This window comes from Diplotaxodon limnothrissa, linkage group LG8, assembly GCF_057381915.1.
Source record: "Diplotaxodon limnothrissa isolate DT_005_m linkage group LG8, D_limnothrissa_male_GT1.1, whole genome shotgun sequence".
In the NCBI taxonomy this organism is placed as follows: Eukaryota; Metazoa; Chordata; class Actinopteri; order Cichliformes; family Cichlidae; genus Diplotaxodon; species Diplotaxodon limnothrissa.
Window position 1 is genome coordinate 24,255,337 of NC_140603.1, and position 19,493 is coordinate 24,274,829.

The 19,493-nt window shown below is 39.8% G+C and overlaps 1 protein-coding gene across 1 annotated transcript; it reads left to right on the forward strand.

The window, feature by feature from the left end:
- The first annotated feature begins 187 nt into the window (after nt 1–187).
- On the forward strand, nt 188–14,419 carry LOC146626984 (regulator of G protein signaling 9-like). Its single transcript, XM_085360953.1, has 19 exons — nt 188–256; nt 1,878–1,974; nt 2,733–2,783; nt 2,929–3,035; nt 4,373–4,424; nt 4,500–4,558; nt 4,636–4,712; nt 4,798–4,879; nt 7,651–7,713; nt 8,200–8,229; nt 8,322–8,383; nt 8,955–9,068; nt 9,154–9,269; nt 9,389–9,476; nt 10,001–10,139; nt 10,612–10,694; nt 10,962–11,085; nt 13,298–13,701; nt 14,257–14,419. Exons 1-19 carry the CDS (start codon nt 188–190, stop codon nt 14,417–14,419), a joined length of 1,980 nt encoding a protein of 659 aa, XP_085217079.1.
- Nucleotides 14,420–19,493: the final 5,074 nt, after the last annotated feature.

The following is a 19,493-nucleotide window of genomic DNA, read 5'->3' on the forward strand; positions in this document are numbered from 1 at the left end:
TCCGTTTTTCCAAGTGAGAGGTTTAGAGGGGGGACATTTGAAGGCAACATCACCATCGATCAGTGTTGCACTTCCCCTCAAGCATCCCCACACGACACACAGGGCTCTCACAGGCGGCAGCAGTGTTGTATGTGTGTGTGAGAGAGAGAGAGAGCGAGAGAGAGAGCGGTGCAAAGCATCACACAACATGACCATCCGAAACGTTCTCCGGGATCATGGACAGAGGTACCGACCACGGATGGCTTGTCTCAAAAAGGTGGGCTGCACAGCTTACATTAGATGATGTAAACCAGAGCACAGGCTTATAGATTATACCTGCTGCAGACGCATCATTAGTGACTTGTATAAATTCTCTAACGCAATGCTTGGACTGTATTGGCTTACAGGAACCTCACAAACCCAGGCTGTTGTTGGCATTTGCACTATAATAATCTATAATATTCTCTGGAAATCCCAATGCTTTCATTGAATAGATTTATTAAGGATGGTCATTCCATTAAGGATTAAAACCCACAGGTACCATTTGGACTACAACAAGCTTTAGGGAAACCCAATAGCAAAATGCATTTCTTTAATAATATGGACTTTAGTTATTAAGGGTTATTAGAGATGTTATTCATATACTCGTGTTTCAGAATGATGCCAACATACTGTAAATCAGATGTCATGTCAGCTTCCCCCTTACACTCTATATAGCTGTCAGACTGTGTTCTGTTTCAACCTTTTCACTGTGATAAGGTCGTTCTGTTTAATAAGCATTAGGCCTGGATCAGTATCAATACCTCCATCTACACCAACCAGCTGCTGGAAAGAAGTTAATCCAGGCGCTGTGTGAATTGTGTGTGTGTGTGTGTGTGTGTGTGTGTGTGTGTGTGTGTGTGTGTGTGTGTGTGTGTGTGTGTGTGTGTGTGTGTGTGTGTGTGTGTGAGGCCAGCCAGAGCAGTCCTTCATTCATCATCTCATATTTAAAATTCAGTTGGATGGTCACCAAAGAGAATGTTTTAACATTAGAAAAAATAAATAAATAAATGGAAGGAAATAATCAAGACATGAGCTTCCAGATGTAGCACTCACACAGTGTCCCCCTCTCTCCAGGGGAATACACACAGAATCCATTTCCTGGAGAACTTTGTGTTTTGGTCAATGAAAGCCCACTTTGGTCCAGCTCAGTCTGGGGCTTAGCCTCTCCAGGTTGACTTCAAAGCACAAAGCCACTTCAAAAAGACCCAGGAGTCAGCTACAAACACACTCTCTTTCTCTTTCTCTCTCACACATGCATACACACACACACATAAAGTGAATTAATGTACTACAGGATTTCTTCCTCTGCCGTACACACCTAAGTTGTGGGGGAGCGCTGGGATCAGATGGTATGATGGCTGAAAAACTGTTTAGAGGGCAGTGAGTCATCACAAACCTCCCACACAAGCCAAACAAAAGCCATGAGATCAGGGCTTGAAACAATCCCGTCATCTCGCTTCTCACCACTTTCTAATGCAGCATTAAAACTGTAATCCAGTCATTGGACTAAAAAGCTGAACAGTTGTTTGGAGAGAAACAGAAACCGAATCATTCGGCATTTGTCTGATAGGAAGTATTAATTACAAGCTTACACATCAAGCCTTAACATCCCAGGGGGGAAATTTGCCCTTTTTTAATCAGTGAGACACAGTTTAATGCAGCTTTCTCTGCCTTTCATTAAGTAGAAAAGAGGTTAATGGTAATGCTGTGCATGCTCGAGGTTACACTAATGATCATCATCACCGTCATGTGAATTTCACTGATCAAAATTTAGGATTTACAATCAAATCTGCTGCCCCAAAAACCTACACTGTGAGCTCTGATGTGACACCTCCTCACAACCTTTTTTTGAGCAGGCGGAGAAGGTGGTCCTCGAGATGCAGGACCCCACAACGGGAGTGAAGCTACAGCCTCAGAGACTGGTTATCACCACAATACCACATGCTATTACTGGTAAAGTGGACACAAACACTCTCACATACACTACAGTGGCTTGATTTTTATCCCGTTGAGTGACTGTACCTGCACAGCCTCGCCAGAGGATACCACGGTGTTGGAGCTACAGATTTCATCTCCATGACAACCCCATGGTCTCAGAGACAGAGAGAGGGAAGAAGTAGGAGGTGAAGGAGGAGGATGATGATTGAGCAGGCGAGAGGAAACAAACATGTAGCGCCCGAAGCAAGAGGAATGCAGGCAGTAGGTGGTGGAGGAGGAGAAGAGAGGGAACCTAGACTTCTACGTCACCTGCAAGCTTTGAATGCCCACAGCTGAATGAATGAAAACATACCAAAGGCTTCTTCTCTGCTGCTCTCTCCACTTCCCTCTCTCACTTTCTTTGCTGTTTTGTTTTCTCTCCATCTCTGATTCCTTTGCTTTTCCTGTTTCCTTTTCCTCCCCCTTTCCCCCTTTCTTTCATCTCACAAGCTTTCCTTTCCTTTCCTTTCTTAGTTTCTTTCTTCCTCTTGTTTCTTTCCTTTGCCTTTCTGTCATTTTCTCTCTTCTTCACTTGTCATCCTTCTCCTCCTCCCTTTTCTCCTTCCATGTCTCTCTTTGACATTAGCTTTCTGGCATTTACAGGCATGCACTGATGGACATAAACAACATACAGTATATTTAAAGTTGTTTGCTGTTCAAGCTGCCCTTTTGACTAGTGTTGTTTATTTCCATAGATTCTTTGTTACTTCTGACCTTGAGTCCTTTTTCCTCAGGTGAAGACATAGTTGTGTGGTTAGCAGACAGATTCCAAATCGATGCACAAGGTGAGAGATCAGGCAGCTGATGCCATCCCAGTTCAAAGTGTGTGTTTTGATAAAAAGAAGACAGTTTTAGGATGTTATCATGTTAGCTGACAGTGAAAATTGGTGATAGAACCTCATTTATAGCAAATCTGTCTTTTTTATTCAGAGGCGAGGAGTTTTGGCTCCATGCTGGTGGCGTTAGGATACATCTACCCTATACAAGACCACAAGCGTTTAGTGGTCAAACCAGATGCATCCCTGTATCGCTTCCAGGTAAACACACCACATTTTAAAGCTTAGCCAAAATCTCAGCTGCAGCAAAGCCAAACGATCTTCCAAAACAGTATTTCTGGTTATGGGAAGATTTAGTTTTCATTGCTGCACACTGAACAGTGTTTTTGCATGTTGTTAAAATGTAAAAAAAGGGATGCACATAGTCATGCAGAAACACACATAGTGTGCACTCCTGTTCCTGCTATCTAGTGACTCCACAACTCATGCAAAAAATGCAGTGTAAACTGAAATGCTTGCAAAGGTCATTTAAGTGTGACTGTTGTTTACCTACAAGAAAACAGAAAACAACAGAGCAGTTGCTAATTTATTAGGTGCAGAGCCTAAAAGATTGTGATAAAAACACATCAGTACATCAAATTCATTTGATGTAAAGGCTAGAAAGTTGCTGTGTCTCTTAGCCTGAGCACATAGCAACTTCTAAGAATAATTATGTCGGTATATCATGTAAGTTCAAAATAAAAATGCAGAGCCATGGAAGGTTAAAAAAAAAGGTTGATCGAGCCTTGTGAAGTAAAATCATGCACTTCCTGGAAGTTTTTCCATCCAAAAATGTAAAAATGTGAGAAACCTTTATTTTCAAAAATGTGTAAAAATTAAATGTAAAATTCCTTCAGTTTAAAACAGTGCTGCATTTTTTTCAGTGCAGAATAATGTTTTTTTTTAAATACTTTTTTTCTTCTTCAAAAAAAAGACAGAAAGGCCCTACACTGAAATAAAACAAACATCTTTGTAAAAACATTCACCATTTTTAAAATAAAGGAATTTTCCATATTACTTTTTATGGATGTTTTTCACTATGCATTGCATTTTTACAATACATAGAAATGCCCGTACATTTTGGTAAAAATTAGAATTTACTGTCAGAAAATTTTGGGGATATTTTTAGTTTTTTGAGAGATTTTTTTCAGTGTGATATACATATTTAATTCTGCATTCAGTCATTATTTTTAATATATTAACTGATTCATTTTATCAACATTATTGACCATGGTAATTTCCCATTGGTAAATTGGTTCCAGAAAGCGGCATGTGCCAGATTTTCTGTAATGGGTTTAGCATCTCTGCTGTAACATGCAATGATTAGATAATAAAAGAGTTTACCATTACAAGACACAAAAACCACTAAAGCGAGGTAAAACCAATTTCCGTCGTATTTATTTTATGATGTGAAACCCCAAATTAGTCTGGCTTTAGTTTCCTGAATGACTGCAAATTGAAAACAACCAACAAAAAACACCCTTAAATCTGCAAGAAATGAATCCCACTCACAAAAACGCTTACTGCTAATCATCACCTCTGCCCTTCATTGTTTCCAGACACCATATTTCTGGCCCACACAGCAGTGGCCTGTTGAGGATACAGATTATGGTGAGTGTATCTGAATGCATCCTGTTACTAAGAATCACTTACCGTTAACATCCATCTATGTTTTTGTTACTGAAGCAATCTACCTGGCAAAGAGAAACATACGTAAGAAAGGAATCTTGGAGCTGCACGAGCAGGTGAGAATTGGACACGAATCCCACGGCAATTAATTTTCTCTATTGGCATTTACTGAGGTGTTGTTTTATGTCCTCAGGAGCAGTACAACCATCTTCACAAGTGGATGAATCATAAATGGGATTTTATAGTGATGCAAGCTAAAGAGCAGTATAGGTGGGTGTGCAGGAAGCTCAGTGATGTCGGGAAGCGTTAAGGGTAACAATGTGTTATGACTCTCTGTGTTTGGGTTGGGTTTTAGAGCTGCGAAGGAGAGAAAGAAACCGGACCGTGTGGTGTTTGACTGTCAGGAAAGAGCCTACTGGGTGGTTCATAGACCTCCGGTGAGAACACACACATGCATGTTTCTATCACTACAGAAGACGTTTGTGAATTTATATTTGAAGACTTAGACTAGCCGTCACTCAACCAAGTCCTTTATGATTTGCGTGAATGAGAATGGCTTTTTGCCACCAAAAGGAGCTGGGCCTCACTATGTGATTATATAAACACATTTATGTCCCCACAACATGAGATAATATAAGCATACATGCACAGATATAGTTATCAAGCCTGAACAGTAAACAGCAGATATTGGTACATTGCAGGTAAACAGAGAAGTAAGAAAGTAAATTGCACCACACTGCAGTACTTCCCAAGGTATCTCATTATCTCTACCCATGATGTCTCATTACCACTGCATGTCCAGTCAGAGGAAAAGGGCACAACTGATTAATATTTCACACTGCATGGGAGAAAGTGGTACAGTGGTTTGCACCTTGTGCACATCGAGCTTCTTGTGCTGTGATGCTGGATTACAGCTAGAACAGTTACCAAAGACAGTGACAGCTCCCAACCAAAGACCCATGTGTTTCCCATGAGTTAATTGGTTTGCAGTCATTTGATTAGGTGCAAAGATGTTTGAGGATATTCTCACTTCAGAAACTGCTGATCTACTGGGATTTTCCTGCACAAACATCTCTCATATTGCAGAAATATGTCTTTCTAAAGTTTTGGTTGCATAATATATGTGACCATAAACTATATGGTCACATCATATAAAGTAGGGCCATAATAAAAACACAGTTAAGTGCATAATGTTAAACAGTTGTGCTTTTCATTGTTTATGACTTCAGCCTTTAGGAAGAATATTGTGTTGACTACTGGTGACCTTTTCAGTAATGTAGCACGTTGTAGCCTGTGCTCTGTGACTTGTGTTGTGTCCTTTCAGAAGTGAGGTACACTATATTGCCAAAAGTATTTGCTTGTCTTCATTCACATGCGTATGAACTTGAGTGACATCCCAATCTTAAGCCACAGGGTTTATTATGATGTCGGCCCATCCTCTGAAGCTATAACTATTTCAACTCTTCTTGGAAGGTTTTCTATAAAGTTTATGAGTGTGTCTATGGGAACCTTTGGCCATTCTTCCAGAATCCCATTTGTGAGGTCAGACACTGATGTTGGATCAGAAGGCCTAGCTCCTGGTCTCTGCTCCAAAGGTGTTCTTTTGGATTAGGACTCTGCAGGCCAGTCAAGTTCTTCCACACCAGAATTGCTCTTTAATGTCTTTATGGATCTTGCTTTGTGCCCTGGTGCACAGTCATGTTGGAACAGGAAGGGACTATTGCCATGCTTGAGAGCATGAAATTGTCCAGAATTGTCTTGGTATGCTGAAGCATTAACAGTTCCTTTCACTGGAACTACTTATCCATTGTATTGCCAGACAGAGAAGCATGATTCATCATTCCAGAGAGCACGTCTAGGTTGGGCATGCTTCACACCACTGCATATGACGCTTTTCTATTGTACTTGGTAACGTAAGGCTTGAATGCAGCTTCTCAGCATTGGAAATCCATTCCATGAATCTCTCTACATGCTGTTCTTGAGCATATCTGAAGGCACACGTGAAGTTTGGAGGTCTGTAGTGCTCAACTCTGCAGAAAGTTCATGACCTCTGTACACTATGCACCTCAGTATCTGCTGACCCCACTCTGCCTACTCATGCCTTGACTTGTTGTACAGGTGGCATCCTACCACAGTACCACGCTGGAATTCACTGAGTTCCTAAGATCTGTGAGTGTTTGCAGAAGCAGTCTACACGCCAGGTGCTTGATTTTATGTCTGTGGCCACAGAAGTGATTGGAACACCTGAAATTAAATAATTTGGATGGGTGAGTGAATCCTTTGGCAATATAGTGTATGCACAGAAGACTTTGACCTAACGAGGGTCACTGGCACTGGCACTAATTTGTGTCTCATGGCACATGAGTTATCGCTGCAAGGGTGCTCTGTTGTCAATCCCTCAGTTGAGATTTCCATATGCATGCTGTAAAATAAAGCAATAAAGCATATTAATCAGCTACCAACGTTAAAAGCTGATAGGTCAAGTTCTGCCGGGAATTTTGAGGTACAACTACAACTAACCCATCCGAAGTTCTTAAATCCCAGTTCGATCAAACGTCCTGCTGTCAGACACAAAAGGGGCTCCTGTGTCTGCTGACACAGTATTAGACAGGAAGTTTAAATGCTGTGGCCGATTGATACTTACAAAATCAGAGTATTAACTGCTTTGCATTTGTTGGTTTGTGTATTTTAAAGCTTTTCAGACAAAAAGGATAGATATTTCTTCCGTCTTCCAGCCTTCAAGCATTTCATTCCTTCTAAATACTAAATCAGATATGCACACTCTTAATTTAAGATGCACAATTTAAAAAGGAAGAAACTTTTGACCTTTTCTAAAAAAAATCAGTATTCAATAAAAGCAGAAACAGATGTTTCATGTTGAAAAATAAATATAATGACACCTTGATGTAAATAACATATGCTGTCCTTAAAACTTCATCTTACAGGTTCAGATTGATCGTAATGACTGCTAAATGTGATTTAAAGTTAATGCATTTTAAAGCCCCCCGTGGGAAACAAATAAAGTACTTGAAGATGTATTCATAATGACCAAGAGTGAATTTGGTGATTGGCCTCTTCTTGTTTGAGATGGCCATGAGAAGTACGACACATTATCCGCTGATGATTAGCATTATAAAACAGCCATCTGTTTAATTAATTAGTCCTTTGGTAAACACTGTGTAATTCTCTTTTGTTGATGTGTATGTAGCCAGGGACTGTGAGTGCCATGGACTATGGACTGGAAAGACTAATAGATCCAAATGCACACGAGGTAACAGGTGAGTCTCTGCCTGACCCGCATGAACATAATTCCTTTCAATCAGCTTATATCCCATAAGAAGCTTTAATGCATTAATGCAGGTACAGTAAATGATATGTATGCTGTTTTCTTTTATTAAAATTAAGGCCTTCTCTTTTCCTTTCTTCTTCTCTGCAGGCATTTCCTACGGCTATGTTTTCAAATCCCAGACTTTTAGGCTGGTTGTGAACACATCTGCACACACTCACATCACCTCATGAATGCACTTGCTATAATACTTGCTAACAAAAAAAAAGTACCTGAATCTCAGCTCAGGTTGTGAAATGATGTTGAAGGTTAGTGTTCACAAGTGTTCATCATGAGTCCAACAATGATAAAGAAGTGATGTATAAAACAGTGCTTTTTTCTGTGCAGAAATACATACAGTGTCCTAACTGTGAAGTCATAAAGTATATGGCTTATTATCTGTACTCATACTTTTAATACATTTTTCCTCAGGCAAAAACACCCGATGACTACGAGAGGATCGTAAGTTTTTTTCTACTCACTTGTTGGATGTTTTATTGATCACGTATAGTGGCAGCTCTGTGTTATTCTGGCTGTCATTTCTCTCCCTGTAGATGATTTTCACCCAGCAGTCCATCATGCGTCCCAGAGTGAAATCATCAGTGTCCATTGGCGCGTAAGACAGTCCCTCATATAAGAAGCTCGCTACTATCTGTAGCAAACCAGTACCCCTCCTATACCCTGGCTGCTCCATTAGCTGTATGCCTTAAAGTAACACACGCACATTAGTTTCAGCATAACCCCACTGAGTGATCTGTAAAGGTCAGACAGGTTAAAGCTGATGAGAAAGTGGGACCGTTGTGGAGGGCTGCTTAAGCTTATTGGTGGAGCCCTCCACAACAGTCTCAGTTTCTCAGTAAAAAAAAGAAAAATACTGGCCCTGATTATATGATAAGTAGCTAGCTCAGTGGCTAGCTAGTAGAAAGTTCACTTGAATCTTTGACATATTTCCCACGTGTCTTTCCAGCAAATAAAAAGAAAATGAGAATCTTCACAGTAGACAAACATGTATTGTCAAGTGTATTTGCTGTTCTCTGACTGATGAGGGATTAGATAATGTGAGTTATGCCTCCTGTAGGCTTGGCTGCACTTGCTTTACTGTTTCTGTGTGGCTGCATCATTAATGGTTAAAGACGTTATTTTCCTTCAGTGTGGTCGATGGTGACGTGTTTTTCCCTCCACTGCAGGTTGGTGAAATACTGCGCCACTTATAAAGGCCACGACCCTTTTCTGTCCAAGTGTCCTCCCAGCAACCCCTGGCTCACTGATGACGTCACATACTGGGCTTTGAATATGCCCAAGTGCGTAAGATGATTATACTTATAGAAATCACTGATTTTGGACAATAATTAAGAATATTTTGTTTTTGTTATCTGTGCGGCACAGTGTGGAAATACCCACTAAAATGCGTGTGGAGAGGTGGACGTTCAGCTTTGGAGAGCTCCTTTCAGACCCTCGAGGACGAGATGACTTCAGACTGTTCCTAAAGAAAGAGTTCAGCGGTATGATAGTCTGATGCAATTTAAAGTCACTGTTGGTCCTGATGTTAAGCTTTCCTTCAGTAGAAGGGGTTAGGAATAATCTGAGTTTATATCTGGTTATTTTCTCTAAACCTACTCAGGTGAGAACTTGGCATTCTGGGAAGGTTGTGAGGATCTGAAGTGGGGCACTGCTGCGACAATGAAAGAGAAAGCAGAGCAGATCTACAAGTAAGAACTTCTTGAAGAATATATTAGTCTTCTGGTAAATATTGAAGACAGTGGAGAAGAAAGTATTATTTGATTTAAAAATCGCCAACTATGTTTACTGACAGTGATTTATGACTCTTTAATAGTTATATTTATTAGTTTAATAGTGACACAAATACATGTTGGACATTCAGTGTTTTTAATTTTTATTTTTAACATTAAATTCACTCAATTATTTTTAATTAATAAAGATTAAAGATTAAAACTTAAAATAAAACTGAGAATTAATACAAATTTTGGTTGCCATCATCCAGAAATAATACGCCTTAGATTAATTACAGTTTAAATCTAAACTTTGCATGTAGTGAACTTTACCTGCAAGTATAGTGTTACTTTAACTGATGATTAAATGATGAAAACAATGCAGTGGATATTTTTTTTCTCACATCTTTACTGAAGAAGAAGTTTTTATCTGGCTTTTGAGGTTTTTCCATGTAAGTGTCAAAGCATTTCCTCTTCATTCCTCCCACTTTCATTGATCTCAGGACTTTCCTGGCACGCGGTGCTCCACGATGGATCAACATCGATGGAAAGACGATGGAAATCACAGTGAAAGGTCTGAAACACCCACACAGATACGTCCTGGATGCAGCCCAGACTCACATCTACATGCTCATGAAGAAGGTCAGTAAACATGTCAGTAGGTGTGATCAGTGCAGAGACTGCATAAATTAAAACACCTTTTTGGATTTTGGTTTGAGCTGACTGTGGAGCTGATGGCGCTATGCATGCCCATGCTATAGCAACGTGTGTAATTTGCTCTAAATGGGAGCATGATTTGAAACTAAACATCACAAAGTATCAGATTAGACTTTTATTGAGACTATAAACTCACAAAAAAATGTTAACTGGTGTCATAAATGATTAAGTAGCAGGATAATGTTCTCATTGACCTTTATACAATATGAACTTTGTGACCAGATGAGGTGCCCCCTGCTGGCCACTGTAAAGAAAGGAAGTTTAAGGCACTTCTGCATTGGCTTCACTTTTCAGACCTGGATGTCTATGGTTAAATCACAAGGGAACGGTGGGGTTGTATCTGTACCTGTAAGAGACCAACTCACTGGACCAACTGATAGCATTTTGCATTTTGCAGGACTCATATGGCCGATACCTAAAATCTCCAGTGTTTAAGGAAACAACGAAGAAGGCCGTATGTCCCGAGGAACACAAGTTCAGGTAAGAGGCACTTTTTGCATTGAATTTGTGGAGCTTTTCTCAGACATTGTTGGAAGATTTATTTGAAGGTTTTAGTTTGACTAACAGAAAATACGTCTTAGTCACAGCAAAAAGGAATGTTGCAGTCTAAACAACCCTAACAAATATATAACATAAACCTCAAATTTTCTCTTCTCTCCTCCGTACTCTTAAAGACAATCCTGAATTTTCAACTTTCAACTCTTACCTTGTTCCTGTTTCTTTTCCCCTCCCCATACATCATCCCAGTGACTCCCAGTTGGAGCAAAATGCAAGAAACAGACGGCCCAGTCTCAGTCCCATCATCATCCGGCAACAGGAGCAGGAGCAAAAGGCCAAGATGGCCGCCAGTGCCCCTGTTGACATCACACAGGTCATGAGCAAACTCAGCCAACAGGGCAAAGAGGCGCCTCCTCGTCGCACCTCAGTTAAAAATGACTAATTTTATTTGTCTAATTGCTATAGTAGTTACATATAATACATGTAATACATTATATGTTTAGACAGGATATAATGTTATATAATAAATTAGAAAACATCTATAATATGTTGCTATTAGACCTTTCAGTGAAGAGTCATAGACCAGAGCCCAGCTAATTTATCAGCGTGCTGATATATCTGCTGAAATTAGCTGTTTGCTGATCTATTGGTATCCATATTGGTCATGACTGATAAATAAAATTTTTAAAATTTAAAGAATTGAAGTTGTTGTGCCTCATAACAACTTTAATCATGTTTGTGCATTGATGCTGCATAGGTAGATTTTAGGATATGTGTCAAAATATTCGATTTTCAAATCAACACATATCGGTCTTAAAAATCGTATATCGATCAGGCTCTATGTAAACATACTTTATATTTCTGTGTGAGTCACATGTTTGACGTCTTTGGAAATGCATGTTTCAAAATCTGAACCAACCTTTTTTTGCAACTCATGTTAATAAATTACTACAAGAAGAAGACAAATAGCCATCTATTGTCATCGCTGACATTTACGTCCATGTAAGCTGTAAGTGTTGTCTGCTTTTTTGTTTGTCATGATACATTTACTGTGCTGTCCATCTCTGTGCATTCACTGTTGTTTAGTATGTTTTGAGTTGTCTTTGTTATCAGTCATAAGGTAATAAAACATTCATAAAACCACCTCATACTTATGTGTTTGGACTTAAGCCGTCATTTATTCACCGTTTTCATTTTTCCATTTAATTCGATTGTAGCGCAATGCATTCAAATTCCTTCCTTCCTTCCTTCCTTCCTTCCTTCCTTCCTTCCTTCCTTCCATTGTTTCTTTCTTTCAAAACCTGCTTTTTTGTGATGCGAAAGTGCAACGTTAAGACCAACATAAGTTTGCAAATTTACTTAACCATTTGCACTTGTTGTAAACATACGCTTGTTTCTACAGCTTGATCATTGAGATGATATTAAAATGCATATTAACTTATTAAAACAGCATTTTTCCACCATAGAGTGAGGTATGGTTCTCCACCTATCAAAACTGATGAGCATTGCCGTTATATTTTATAGCTTACATTTCCCTTTGCTAAAAAGCAGAGTTAAACAATAGGAAACTGAAGCTAAGGGCAAAACAAGTTAAAAGGAGTGTACTACAAATTTATTTGGCAAGAAAAAAAATTCTGGATTTAGCTAATAAAACAGAAACGTGCCTCCATTCACAATGCCTGTGATGCTTAGGTTGGATATCCATTTAAGGTAAAATTAAAATGCTGCAGGCAACAAGCAACAGTGAGAGCTAGAATCAAAAATCTCCTGGGCTACTGCCGACCCTGTGATAGCTCATAAGAATATTCTGGAAATTTTTTATCAGTATTGCAAAAGCAGATTTATGTGCCTCAGGCAAGGCACCTGCAAACAATTGTGCAGAATGGGGAGAACATATTTTAAAATACTTTGAAGTCGACAGACAAGAAACGGCATCATAGGCAAATGGGATAACACATTATGAAGATCTCGGGTAATCATCGCAGCACTGTGGGGTTTTGAGACCAACACTGATATCATGGGTTGATGATAAAAGTGATGACTGTTATCGTCATCACTTAAAACAAAAAAGTTGTTATTGTTTTTCCATCTGGAGCAGGACTCACTGTTATGACATCATAGGCACTGAGGCATTTGTCCCAGGGGTATGTCAGCCTGAGGACAAAAAACAGCTGGAAAATCAGGATACGCTATCAAAGCCCATTTTCCCTACTCAGTTACAGATGTTATGTTTTTTAAAGTGCTGTGCTCTCTGAGATGAAAGTGTGGTGCTCTAATGTGAGCTTTAATATCATGAATCAGCAAAGCTGAATGCTGGTCAGACCTTTCTTTACTTTGAGCGGACAGTGAGATTGTCTTGGAGGCTAAATATTAATTTCCTGTGGTTACAGAAAGTGAGAGGGCTCTATATTGTTATAATGAAGTTGATGTTATGAAACCTTTTGCGTGTTATGTCTCTTGTTAGGTCTGTAAACAGAATAGTGATGTATTCAGGGAACCATCTGCTAAAAAAATTCCAAACACAGACATGTATTTATCTGTCTGGATGCCCTCTGACTTGTGTCTCTTGCCCTTTGACCTCACAGCTGTGCCGCTTTACCACTCCTGTGCCCCACCTCGCTGTCTATTCTGGCATGACTGACCCCCCCTCCGCCAACGCCTCGCCCTCTCTTCCCTTTTTGGCCCACACCCCAGCCTGTCCGTCCCCCATCAGCGTGGCCTTAGACAGCACCTCTGCCTCTGAGCGGCGAGCGGAAGCCAGTGAGGGGGAAAGTGAAGGGAACCCTGAGGCCCGAGCATCTGCAGGAGGGAACGTGTCCAAGTCTCGCATGGCTCTATCCCTGCGTCGTCTACTCAAGCGTGGCTGCACTCCCTCCTCTATGTTTGCCAGCTTGTCACCTAAATGTAATCCAGCTGCCGGGACAAGCAGCCGCATACAGCCAATCAGCCCAGATGAACCTAGTCAGGCTCCGCCCAGACGGATTGGCAAGTACGTGACAGTCATGCAGGACTTTTACTTTGAAAGACATATGTTTTCCATCATTTTCGCTCCAATCCAGGAGTCTTATTTTACTTTAAATTTAGGTGGAAGCGCTGAAACAAGAAGTGAAATAGTTGTAGAACAGGCCTGAGGAAGAGGCTGTTATCTGTAACTTGGACACTAGGACTATTTGTTAATTGCAAGAAAGGAAAAAGAAATTCAATTTTTAATACAATTATTTATTTTTGTTTTTATTGCAAAAATTCATACATATGCAATATTGGAGCTACAGTTCCTACAAAACCAATATGATGGGAACATCTTTGCATAAAAGCTGGAAGTCAAAACTGTCATCTCATATTCAGTTATTTATTTAACTGACACAGCACATGTAAATATTGTTATATTACATACAATGTATGTATTTTAGTCATGCCTGTGTATGCAGACTTTGTATCTAGTTGGGCTACTAAGGTACACAAAGTAAAAGTTTATGTTGCTAACGTGACAAATAATATCAGATCAGCCCCTGATGACCTCGTCTTTTTCTGAAACATTTCTCAGCTTTTTTCAGATCAAAGTGGATATTCCTCCCGAGTGCCGCATCTACCCCATTGAGTCTGAGGATGAGGATGAGGAGAACAGAGCTGTCTCTCGGGAAAGAGTGGGAACCAAAGAGATCATCTGCCCTTGGGAGAGCCTCACTCCACAGAATGGGACAGGCTAATACACTGGAATTACACAGGTATAAAATGGTGGGACCAGACCATAATGTATAACATAAATTCAATCAACAAGAGGACAGACTGACAGTACTCTTTCTGGGATACTCTAAAAATGGCTGTCTAGAGTGGACCAAACATTAACTTGCTGAACCTGCCTGCCTGTTGGCTTGAAATGCCCCATTGTCACACATGTTGCAGCATAATCCTAACTTCACTGTCCATGCTCAGAACTTTCAAAACATTTTGTTTTCAACAATATGGCTCAGTACAAAGAGTTTATGCAGGCGTAGTTATGTCCATATATAGTGAATAATGGTCTGAAGAGTGTTTTAAAGCCTTCTTTATGCTAGCGTCACATCAAGAAAAGCAAAACTTGCAACCTTGTTGTCACTGAAAGACCGAGACCACATCTTACAGTCAGGTTTCACCTTCAAACCAACTTTGGTACATCAAGTCAATGATTAAACAGCAACATGATGGGTCAGACTGTTGTCTATCTGCTATCTGTGACTGAATAAGTTTAATGACAGCAAAAAAGCTGTTTGTGATGATATGGTAATTAACTCTGATAAATTGGCAAAAATTGTAACTGTTGCCCTCTGTTGCAAATTTGTTGCCATCTGCATAAACAGAAACTCGCATTAATCAGAAATTCACATTTACTACATACATTCTGACTCCACCCAGAACCTCATAGATTTGAAACCGAAATTCTTCAACAAAAAGTCCCGTATTTGCAGCAGAGCGGTTATTTAACTGCAAAATAACACTGTTGCTTGGCAACCTTCCTTTTTGTATAGGAATATTGTCCTGAGAATGAAATCTTTCAGTTTAATATGTTTTGTGATTTGCGTGTTCACTACAGAGGACATAAATAAATGAGTTGAGTCTCAGGAGGAAATGACCAGAATAGATCTGGCAATGAGTTTGTTCAAGTCCACAGAGAACTTGTGCTCATTGACTCAGACGTACTCGGATTGACTGCAGTGTGTTAGAAATCTGTCTGAGAGTGATTGCAATCAGTCCGAGTTGGACCGTGATTGTTTGGAGACAGGTTGCCTCCCATCAGGTGACCTGTGCAGCTGTCTTGCAATTCCCAGTAGCCTCCCACAGGCTGAAAGTGTTACACACTCAGCCTCTGGGTAACCAGGTGCAATCGGTTACTAAATGTGAAAAAAAATCATTGTGCAATCACAGATTTTTTTTAGCAGCAAGGAGGTTGTCATCCTATTTTATACTCAAGTATGACTGAGCCATTACACATTCGGGAAAATAACGAAACCTATAAAAAAGTAAAAGGAAATCCTTAGTATTTGTTATATATTTGCATAGAAAACACTGTGGATACAAAATACGAGTCCAAGCCAACAGGCAGAAAATGTCTTAACACTTAAAATCTAGATTTTGCTGGAGTATTCCTTTAACTACAGCCTTATATTCACCAACCCTTACTAATGTGAGCACCAGCTGAGCCCTGTATTTAGGATAGAGGTGTAGTTTTGGCAGAGGCTGCTCCACATGAAGAACAGGGTGAGCGCTTTCAAAACATGAGCCGTAGCTTTCATACCCAAGCCTCATTCTGTACCTGCTGATGAACTGTAGCCCAACAGCAGCCTTATCCGCCTCCACACACTGGAGATATTTTGCTATGTTTGGTTTGTTGTTGGAAGTTTTTACTAAGCAGGCATCTACACATACTTCCTTAGAGCCAAGTGGACGGGAAAACAAAACAGCATGAATAAAAAGAGATAAACTGAAGTATTTTTGTGATTGCCAAGGACCATAAGTACCACCGGTAGTTCTCAAGAAGTACATGTTTACATCCTAGAGTGTGATAATCCAAAGCAGACATCTGTAGACTCTGCTTCCACACATGCCTGCTAACTGATAATGTACCTATATATCTATTAAAGTCGAGATGTGTTCTTGTGATGCGAAATAGACTTAGATGCCTGAACCCTAGTTTACTTACCTCTTACGCACATGTGAAATGACCAAATAGATGCGTTTCAGGTCAAATGAGAGCACATGAGCAGCTTGTCTACATGCTACTATTTTTGCTGATCTACTCCTGTGAGACGTACGCTCTTCATGCATGAAGGGTTACTTTAAAGGGAGTCGGTCAGTAGTTTTTGTATTTGACTCCACTGCTGTTTTGTACACTTTGTGTAGCTGTTGTGTACTGTACACTACTCTGAGTGAGGTGTTGATATTTTTCCCCTCACTCACAAGTCTCTCCTGTATGAGGGACAACATGGACTTACTGTCTGAATGTATTATCTTTATCATGTTTACAGATGCAAGAATGTGAAAAAGACCTTAAATTTGTTGTATTTGATATGTACATTCCATGGCTTGTGTCAAGTGCCTCAATAAAAGATTGTCTTTGCAAAAAGGTTCACCTGAAATCTGGGTGGACTGGCCTTTTAAACTATTTTTAATGCAACTTTCAGAATTTTATTTTTTTATCGTAGTATGCAAATAAAAAAATTGAAATCAGGGGGCTAATATGATAAAATAGCACAAAATTTCGTCACCTCCCAGCATGAAGGTTCTGGATGTGAATCCACCACCTGTGTGGGTTCACACTGGCATTTTCCCACAATCCAAAACATGCAGTTATTGGGGTTGGGTTAATCGGTAACTCTAAATTGCCCATAGGTGTGAATGTGAGTGTGAATGATTGTCTTTCTGGTTGCCCCCCAGCCCCCCATGACCCTGAAAAGGATGAGCGTAAGAAAACTAACTTCAATAGATGCCTCACTCATGTTTAAAACTTCTAAATCTGCACAAAAAAGCACAAGAAAAAAAGCACCATTCTTAAAACAAGTGGTTCTTAATCTGTATGCTGCAGAGCACTTGTAGGTGGGGCTTGGACAATCATGGGAAAACATCAAGTTAAAATAAGCTGAAGAAATGTTGTTACAAAAAATAAACAAGAATCTTCTATTGCAATTATACCAACCCTTATTTTACTTTATATGGTCTTTTCAAAGATGGGGACAAAGTCTGCAACCACTCACACTCAGTTGTCATTTTTGGTGCATCAAGATGCTGATAAAATGGCAATAAGATGGAAGCAGTCTTCTAACAGTTGTCAAGTTGGCAATTACATGCAAGCAGTTTGCGATAATATGGAGATTTACTGTGATAAAATTGTTGCACATGTAGTGACATAGTTGTGGCAGGACAGCAATTTAATTGCAAAATGACATTGCTTTTATATAAGAATATAACCAGATTACAACCAGTTGAGTAAAAACAGCACAGACTGTCATCGGCCTATCTGCATTTATAAATTAGATGGCAATTATTTGCAGTCAGTGTGAGTCAGACTGTGACTGAGAAAACAGGTTGCCTCCCACAATGAAACCTTTGCAATGTAAAATAGTTGCTCAGAGTGTGAGGGTGTTGCATGCTCGATCTTGATAAGTTGGTTGCTGCATCTGCATGCAATTGGTTTCTTACAGCACAAAAATCAATCACTATACCACCGCAAGGTTGTTGTTCTATTTTCATTCTAGTGTGACAGAGCTGTTTCAGTTCACCGATGTGCTTGATTTGCAGCTGGACTTTAGTCAACATTAAATTGAAGCCACTGACTTTACTTTTACTGTGTTCATTTACTATTAAGGGAAATACGTATGAACAAAGGCATGCCTTAAACATGCTAAAAGGTATTTTCTTGTTCCACTAAACAAATCGTTTGTTCTAGTGGTAATGAAAATAATCAGAAATCAACAGTTCCTGCAGAGTATGGTGGAAGATTTAAAGATGTCCACCTATTTGTGTTGTCAATATGTTCATGTATGCTTAAAAAAGTGATTTGTTTTTGTATAACATATTTTTTTTGACTCTTTTGATATTAAAGGTTGCCAATTGCTGACCTAAACAAACAGTTTGCAGACATTAACCAAAAGCGCCTTAAACTACTCATAAGAACCCCTGCTCTCTAAAACAAAGTACATTACAGTTTTTTCTGATGGCTTATGCACATTTTTTGTAACTATTGGCTGTTTTTGCAAAACTCTACACACAACTAAGAAAACCCTTCACCAAATCAGCAAAACATTGTAGTTGTCTTGCAAAAGCTAATAAACCTTGCATAACTCTCCAAACCTTCGTAAAAATGGTATTTTTTATATCAAACAGTTAACACAAGCCATCACATTAATAAGCACACAATGCACCAACTACACACTGATGGCATGAATAAAAACCACATCTGGCTTTTGCTTTTCTGTGCACAAGGTAGGCCATGTCAGTTTGAGGTCATACTTTTGTCATAGGTCCGTAAACACAGAGGGATCCAAACCTCAAGTACTGGTGTTTAGTCACACACATCAAAACAAACACAAGTGTTTATTTCCAAGTCAAAACAAAATAGTAATTTCAGTGAGGAAAAAAAGAAATCAGTCTACATTGTGTCGTCTCTGTGGATCCGGCCACAAAATTTCATCTACATCACATGCAATGTCCTCTAGTCCAAGGCACCGGAGAAATTATCTTTTGGAATGGTGTATCCAGGCCTGACATGATGCCTAGTCAATATCCCCACATGCCTCCTCCATTGCCTGTAAAAGGGCTATGTGTTGATGGGGATGACGGTCATAGACCTTTCAGCGCCAGGCAGAGAAGAACTCTTCAGTTGGATTCAAGAATGGAGAGTATGGGGGGAGGTTGAGTACAGTGAAGAGTGGGTGATCTGTAAACCAGTTGCGGACCAAAGCAGCCCTATGGAAACTAACACTGTCCCATATGATGATGTATCTGGTCTGCTCTGGTCTCTGAACATTAGTGAGCATGTCATGTAAGGCGTCCAGGAATGTAATAATGTGTGCAGTGTTATATGGGCCCAGGGTTGCATGATGGTGAACAACACCATTTTGACTTATAGCTGCACACATAGTTAATGCTCCTGCCACGTCTTCTCGTCAAAAGGTACTCTGTAGATTTGTTTCATTCGGATTTTGTTGCGGGCAAGTACACGACCCAATACAGAAATGCTCACATTTTGTATGTTTTGCCCCCAGCATCTGGTCGTCTAGCAATTCTGTAAAGGAACAATTTCAGTGT

Excerpts from the sequence above, each read along its gene's own strand:
- LOC146626984 (XM_085360953.1), top strand. The coding sequence starts at position 188 with ATGACCATCCGAAACGTTCTCCGGGATCATGGACAGAGGTACCGACCA. Across the intron at positions 4,425-4,499 it reads TGTTGAGGATACAGATTATG|CAATCTACCTGGCAAAGAGA; the intron begins GTGAGTGTATCT and ends TTGTTACTGAAG. Across the intron at positions 8,230-8,321 it reads CCGATGACTACGAGAGGATC|ATGATTTTCACCCAGCAGTC; the intron begins GTAAGTTTTTTT and ends CTCTCCCTGTAG.